The sequence below is a fragment of the Lactuca saligna genome, chromosome 6 (genome assembly GCF_052625555.1).
Source record: "Lactuca saligna cultivar CGN05327 chromosome 6, ASM5262555v1, whole genome shotgun sequence".
NCBI lineage: Eukaryota > Viridiplantae > Streptophyta > Magnoliopsida > Asterales > Asteraceae > Lactuca > Lactuca saligna.
In genome coordinates, this window is record NC_136422.1 from 22074107 (window position 1) to 22081813 (window position 7707).

A 7707-nucleotide genomic window follows, 5' to 3' on the forward strand; every position below is an offset into this window, starting at 1 on the left:
CCCGTCTTCATAAATATTTACAAACCACTTCGGGACTTACTCTTTTAACCCCCAACCTCTAAAATTGTAACAATTAACCCTCGAGACCAACACTTTGCTATATTATTAATGATTTTAGGGCTACTATTATTCATGAATTTATCTATTTATTTATTTAATAAACGGGACATTACACTCCAAAGGCTGTAGCTTGCCTTGTGGCCTCTGACGCTCAGCCTTGACCATCCTGCAAGTCAAGCACCTCTCGACGTACCAAGTGATCTCTTGCTTCATGCACGAACACCAGTAACTCAAACTCAGATCTTGGTACATCTTGGTGGCCCTCGAGTGAATAAAGAAACGAGACTTATGAGCCTCTTCCAGCACGATCTGTCTAATCCCGCCAGATATCGGAACCCATACCCGACCCCAGCGAGTCAACAACCCTCGACTGTCCTGAACAAACTGGGTGATTTTGCCCCCGATCCTCTCAATCGTCCATTTTTCCTCTCGCACTCCCTCGGCCTGAGCCTCTCTGATCAATCTCACTAGTGGGGAGTCCACAGAAATCCTCATACATGATGTCAGAACATAATATGCAACCAACTTGTGGCTCAAGGCATCTGCTATCACGTTCGCTTTACTCGGATGGTAAAGGATCTCATAGTCATAGTCCTTGACTACGTCCAGCCACCTGCGCTGCCTCATGTTCAGGTTCAGCTAATCCATAATGTGTCTCAAGCTCTCGTGGTCTGTGTAGATGGTACAATGGACTCGTAGAGGTAATGCCTCCAGATCATGAGAGCGAACACCACCGCTCCCAACTCAAGATCATGTGTGGGATATTTCGTCTCATGCGGCTTCAACTGCCACGATGCATAGGCTATCACTCGTCCTCTCTTCATGAGGATTGCTCTCAATCCGGTGATGGATGCATCACAAAAAACCAAAAAAATCCTCCACTCCCTCCGGGAGGGTCAAGACTGGAGCCTCACATAGTCGCTGCCAAAGGGTCTCAAACATTATCTACTACTCAGGGTCCCACTGGAAATCTACCCCCTTCCTCGTCAGACGAGTGAGGGGTACTGCAATTTTGGAGAAATCCTAGATAAATCTTCGGTAGTATCCTTCTAAACCCAGAAAACTGCTGATATCCAAGGGAGATATAGGGACATCCCACTGCATCACTACCTCGACTTTGGCCGGGTCGACCGAAATCTCATCCTGGTTAACAAGATGTCAAAGAAACTAAACCTCTCGCAACCAAAACCCGCACTTTGAGAACTTGGCATAAAACCATTCTCACCTAAAAACCCCCAAAAGCTCGCGGAGATGCTCCTCATGATGCTCCCTGGTCTCGGAATACACTAAAACATCATCGATGAACACAATAAATGAGCGATGGAGCATCAACCTGCATACTCGATTCATTAGTTCCATGAATACTGTTAATGCATGCATCAACTTTAAGTGTTGTATTAAAAATGAAAAATTACAAGTATAATATGACTCTTGTTAATACCTTTTACTTAATTAACATATACCATATTTATTAAAAAAACTGGAATACAAAATATCTTCTTCAACCTGACCCAAGTCATAAGCGACAAACATCCGATTTTTTTTTCTATAGTTGTGTGTTATATCTTCTTTCTTTTTATAAATTTCTAAGATGCCTTTGCAAAATCAGAAAAGGGCTATGCCAAATGTCTCTTTATCTCATCAACAACTAGATATGTTTAATATTTATAATTATGATGTTTGATTAAATTTATATGGTTTTATTTATTTATTTTTTTGAACAGCAAGGTTAGTACCTGGGATTGAATCCTAATGGTCATCCAGGTTAGAAACTTCTAGTTAGACATTTTATTAACAAAGTGGGCTAGCCCCAATTTGTTATATGGTTTTATACATCATTGGATCCCTTCAAATAAATACTCGAAATTTTATGCTATTTATCATACATATAGTCTATCTAAGTTATACGTCATATAACTACAATAATCGATATTGGTAGACAACCAAAGTCGCCGAGGAAAGCCTGAGTTCCTTTAGGATATATAGGTCTTGGTTCCACTTGTCTCCAAGACAAATCACGTAGTCGCTGGAAAGTCCAACAACTCAAAAATGTAGTCAAAGGAAGTTTTGTTGGGATAGATCTTGACTAGTGTAAAATCATGTAATGTTTCTGTACTTTTTATTTTTCTCTAGCTTCTCTTTAGCTTTTCAATAAACATTAGATGTAAATAAAAAGATATCGATCTAGCTAGAGAAACTTTGTCTAGGTAAGCAGTCATCGAGTCACCGGTACAGAGACAATCCTAAACGACATTGTTTGCTTAATTTTCAATGGAAAGAAATCAAAAGCAAAATTTATTTATTAAAAATTAACTAAATATTATTTTAAAAATATATTGTCACAAAAATCTAACGAGATAATTTTTTTCTTGTATAAATCTTCCCAGGTCAACAAAAATGAAAGAAAAAATTTCGTCCTCTATGTCAACAAAAACTTGTTATATAAAATGTTAATCATTCATGTAAAACCCAAAACCAAACAATGCTACCGAAAACATGGGAATCATAATCGGATAGTATGAACGAAATTTCGAATCGTATGTAAAGATCATATTGACAAAGACATGCCCAACATCAAAATGTTTTAGCTTTCATCAACAAAAAGTGGATAATGTAGTTATCTTTTTCAATCATATGTTACAATTTACAACAAACTTGACATTTTATATAAAGTAATTGAAGTAAATTTAAAGTTACATCATATAGGATTTACCTTGTATCGTCACACATGCTTGGAGAACAATAAGCCAACAACTCATCGTCTTGTTCAAAGATGGCCATCACTTCTTCTTCCAAATTGGCCCATACTTCAATTCCATTTCCTTCTTTAGTATCCATCATCATGATTCCATTCTTGAATGGTGTATTTGTTACGCTAATCCACCTTGGCTTTCCCCACCCAAAATCAATCTCATACAGTGGGAATCCACACCAACTACTAAACGTAAACACTTCAGTTCCATCTCTTCCCAACATTTCCCCAATCTTTTTAGAGTAATTCAAGATTGCAAATATCCCATCTTTGGAATCTTGAACTTGTTTCATGTAAACATCACAGAATTCTTTAAACCCATGTCTCAGTTGACCCGCTAAGCCCCGTAATTCAATCTCACCGCCGTCATCAAAGCTTTTCTCGGCCAAAAACGACCCAACAAAGTTGCCAAAAGAGGTCTCCGGCAATGGTGGGTTGAGGCGTCCTCGCATGTTCACAAGCGTCATTGCCATTGATGATGTAATCTCAGGTTTCTTAACTGCGTTCATAGCACATTTCCAGGTGAGGGCTGTGACAGCTTGAACACGTGAAGAAGATGATGTTTGGGCCTTGAGTGATGATATGCTTGAAGCACTGAACACAAACCTCTTTCTAACGAGCTTTTCGTTCGTTGGAATCTTGATTCCGGTGTTAAAGTTCAAGAAACCTATCCGTGGGAATAGAGATGAGATACTGAACTCGGGAACCAAAACTGGGTTATCGCTCAATGAAAAGTTTGCCCATTCACGAATAAAAGAAAAGAAATTAGATGCATCGCCGATCTTATGCGAAGAACATGCACCAATCGCAATTCCACCACATTTGAAGTAGTTCACCTGGACCAGCAACGGAATGGTATGATCAGGATTCTCGGATTCCTCAGTTAAAGGAACAAACTGTTTCATCAAGTTCAAATCATACTGTTGAAGTACATAAGATAGGGAACAATCAACAGTGGCTTCGGAATACGGTATTCCGGCGTCATTGCAATCCACAAAAACATCTCCATTTACACGTCCAGCATATGGATAAAACGACGACAAAACTCTAGATAAAGAGGTCTTGAGTCGAGGGGCTAAGTTCGAGTTTGGCTTTGGGTCATAGAAGAAGATTATCGGAGGATAAACGGAAGGCGATAACTGGTCCAAAAGTGATAAATCGTGGGTTTTCAGGTGGTCGTGAGTGGAGGATGAAGGTTTAATGATGTGGGTTGCTGTTATCTCGACGTTGAACGCCATCGTTTTTGGTAGATATACAAGTGATTATCATTCTACAATTGAGAAAGTTGGTTCGATTTATGTTGATTCAAGGCGATGAATCTTATGGTGTTATGTGTTATTAGAGGACAAAGACTTCGTTACTTTTGATAAAAGCCGATTGGCCGGAAGGTATAAAGAATAATAAGATCGTCATCATATGTCAATAAGAATAAAAAGATACTACAAAACAAAAATAAATAAGGGGTTTTGACAGAAACACGAGAGCATTTAAGCCTGGCAATTTTATAGTATGAATTTAAAGGAAATCTCTCCTTATTTTATTTTAGGGATAATGACTTGAAAGGGTAACGAACTTTCGACTTTTGTCACATTTAGTCACTAAACTTTTTTTCGTTATCTATTTGCCATTAAACTATTGAAACTGTTCACATTTTACCCTTATGACTGGCTGTTACCGGTCATAAGGGTAAAATTAGAACAGTTTCAATAGTTTAGTGACAAATAGATAACGAAAAAAAGTTTAGTGACTAAATGTGAACAAAATCGAAAGTTCGTTTCCTTCTAAAAAGTTCAATGACTAAATGTGAACAAACTTCATATTGTATTATGTTTTAGCAAAATTATTTATTTTTGTTTAATTGTAGCAACATTTGTTGATGAAGAAATCTATGAAATAAAAAAACAAAATGTAACATTCGGATTTCCAGGTATCATAATTTAAGTATTTTTCTTTTGAGTTAAGAAGAGAGGCTCGACGAGTTGACGCCTCAACTCGTCGAGTAAGGTCGCGACTAATGACTTGGATTAATGAATGGACTCGACGAGTTGGTGAGACAACTCGACGAGTCCGCGCTGTTGGCAGAAAACCTAAATCTTTGGGCTTGAGCCATATTTAAAGGCACTTATGGCCTTCAATTGTGACTATCTTTCCCATAAGTGAGAACCCTAGCGAGCTTGAGTGTGTAGAGTGAGAGGAAGAGCTATCTTGGGCTTTTTGGTGTGATAGATCTGGACCCTTCTAGGTCCAGAGAGCCGAGAATATGAAGCTTTAGTAGAGTAAACCTTAGGTACGAAGTTAGGAAGCATTTATGGGATTTTTATGGTATATATAGTTACTTTCATCTTACATATAGATATGAAGTATTTTATATAAATTACGTGCTACGTGTGCATATTATTTGAATACTTGTTGTCTATGTTGGATGAACGATTTTATACATGTTTTAAAATATTTAAACGGTATATTTATTTTATATATACAAATATGTTGCGGATGAAATATGGGTAGATGGAATAGTTGGTGTGTGATAAAATAAAATGATGAGAGATAGGTGATGATAGAAAGGTGATGATAATTAGGTAAATAGATGATGATGAGTATGTGATGTAGGATGAAAGGAGATACCATAACCTTAACCAACAATGTGGCGATGTAGTCATCTACTAGAGTATAGATGGCGACCACAGACTATTCTAGACAACCCAGTGGAAACACCAGGAGGCCCATAACCTGTAGGTGATGAATTATGAGTTCAGGCGATGTTGTAACTACGTATTCATGCGATGATACTCTAACCCCTTACTATGAATTACGAGTTCAGACGATGTTGTAACTACATATTCATGGGATGTCACAAATTTCGCATGCCAAACCAATGGTCATAATTCACACCAGTGAGAATTGTTCATTTTTTTGTAAAACCAAAATCAGATTGGTAATTTTGATTTTTTATTTTGGAAAATGTCAAACCATTGGTTTTTTATTTCGGTTTTGGTTTTTTGTTTTTTAAATATATTTTCAGGGTTTTTTTTTTATTTTTTTATTTTTTTTATTTCATTGATTTTTTCATCAACAAATGTTGCTACAATTTAACAAAAATAAATAATTTGCTAAAACATAATACAAGAGGAAGTTTGTTCACATTTAGTCATTGAACTTTTTAGAGGGAAACGAACTTTCGATTTTTTTCATATTTAGTCAATGGCAAATGCATAACGAAAAAAAGTTTAGTGACTAAATGTGACAAAAGTGGAAAGTTTATTACCCTTTCAAGTCATTATCCCTTTATTTTAATTTACAAATAAATTAAAATTTATTTATAAAAATTCATGAATTACTAGAAAAAATGACGAATTTGGCCATTTTCCCTGTATACTTGTTTAATATTTTAATCTAATTTATGAATAAGTCCTAAAATAAAATTGTTTACAAAAGAAAAAACAACAATACCGATAAGAATGGTGATTTTATTATTTTCTTTTTTGAACATACATTTTATCAAATTTATTGATGATCTGGACGACCACAACAAAAAAGCATAACCTTTAGCGACGACAAAAACATCCCAATTGATGCCTCATGTCGTCGCTATTACTTCGTAGCTAATACTCATTTGTAGTCGTAATTAACGTCGTCTCTAATACACGTTGCTAAATGTGTATGTCGTCGTTATTGGTGTTGTCTTTATTGATATTCCGACCACCGATTAGAGTTTTTCCGACAAGTAGGGATGTCAACAGGACCAAACGAGAGCGGAAATAGTTGCCCCCGCCTTTGCCCCCGAAATCAGTTCTTGCCCCCGCCCCCGCCCCCATCCCCGAATCCCCCGTTTACATAGCCCCCGGTCCCGCCCCTGTTCTCTCGGTTTATAGGCTTAAAATTGGATTTTTTGCTAAAAAATTGCTTTGTTTTAGGCTAAAAAAACTATTTCTAATAACTTTAAAAGCTTAAAATATAATCTTTTATAAACTAAAAAAATAAAAATCTAACAATATGAATCCAACCTTACAAAACGACAATTCCAACAATCTTACAAATATAAAATACGACAAATCCAACATTACAAATGTAAAATATGACAAATCCAACATCTACTCTAATAAATGAAGATCTATTTTGCGACATGTCAATCTCTCATGAGTTTTGACACATGTCATTTTGTGATATTTTTAAAATAAATGATATCCAAATGTCAATTCTTAGGTTTTTTAAATTTTAAATTAAATTTTTATGACATTTAATACTTTACATATATAAATATATAAATATTATGTGACTTTTTTAATATAAAATTTTAAAAACCTAAGAATTAACATGTGAATATTATTTATTTCAAAAATATCACAAAATGACATGTGTCAAAACTCATGAGAGATTAACATGTGGCAAAATCGATCTTCATTTATTAGAGTAGATTTCAAAATTTTATTTAAAAAAACTTATTGTTTACATTTTAATATTTAATTTCTTTTTTAATCAACCCATGCAATACACGAGTTTTATACCTAGTTATAAATATAAAATACTGACATGTTCAAAAATATGTGACCAATTAAGTATATATTCAATATCCATTAATTGTCTAAACCTAAAATTGGAAAATCTATTTTATATATGTATTTTATGTTAAATATATATTTTTTACATAAATGTGCAACTGGGACCCCCGTGGGAGTATATGACAGAAATACCGACTCCCGACACCGGTCCCAAAAATAAACGAGGTTTAATTCTGCGCACACCTTGCACCCGCTACTTTTATTTTATTTTATTTTATTTTAATAATCTAGTCTCGTATGATATCGGGGTCCCACGAGAACGGAGTGCCGTAGGGGTTTTTGACATCCTTATCGGCAAGGCTTCCCGGAGTTATGAGTCATTGCAATTGGTCAATG

At 35.6% G+C, this 7707-nt stretch overlaps 1 protein-coding gene across 1 annotated transcript; it reads right to left on the reverse strand.

The window, feature by feature from the left end:
* Window positions 1-2769: 2769 nt before the first annotated feature.
* Window positions 2770-4137, reverse strand: LOC145002362 (stemmadenine O-acetyltransferase-like). The gene has a single exon (XM_078961649.1). It carries the CDS (start codon window positions 4048-4050, stop codon window positions 2770-2772), a length of 1281 nt encoding a protein of 426 aa, XP_078817775.1. The 5' UTR covers window positions 4051-4137.
* Window positions 4138-7707: the final 3570 nt, after the last annotated feature.

Bases quoted from the DNA above. Each gene is read 5' to 3' on its own strand.
- LOC145002362 (XM_078961649.1), bottom strand. From the start codon at position 4,050: ATGGCGTTCAACGTCGAGATAACAGCAACCCACATCATTAAACCTTCA.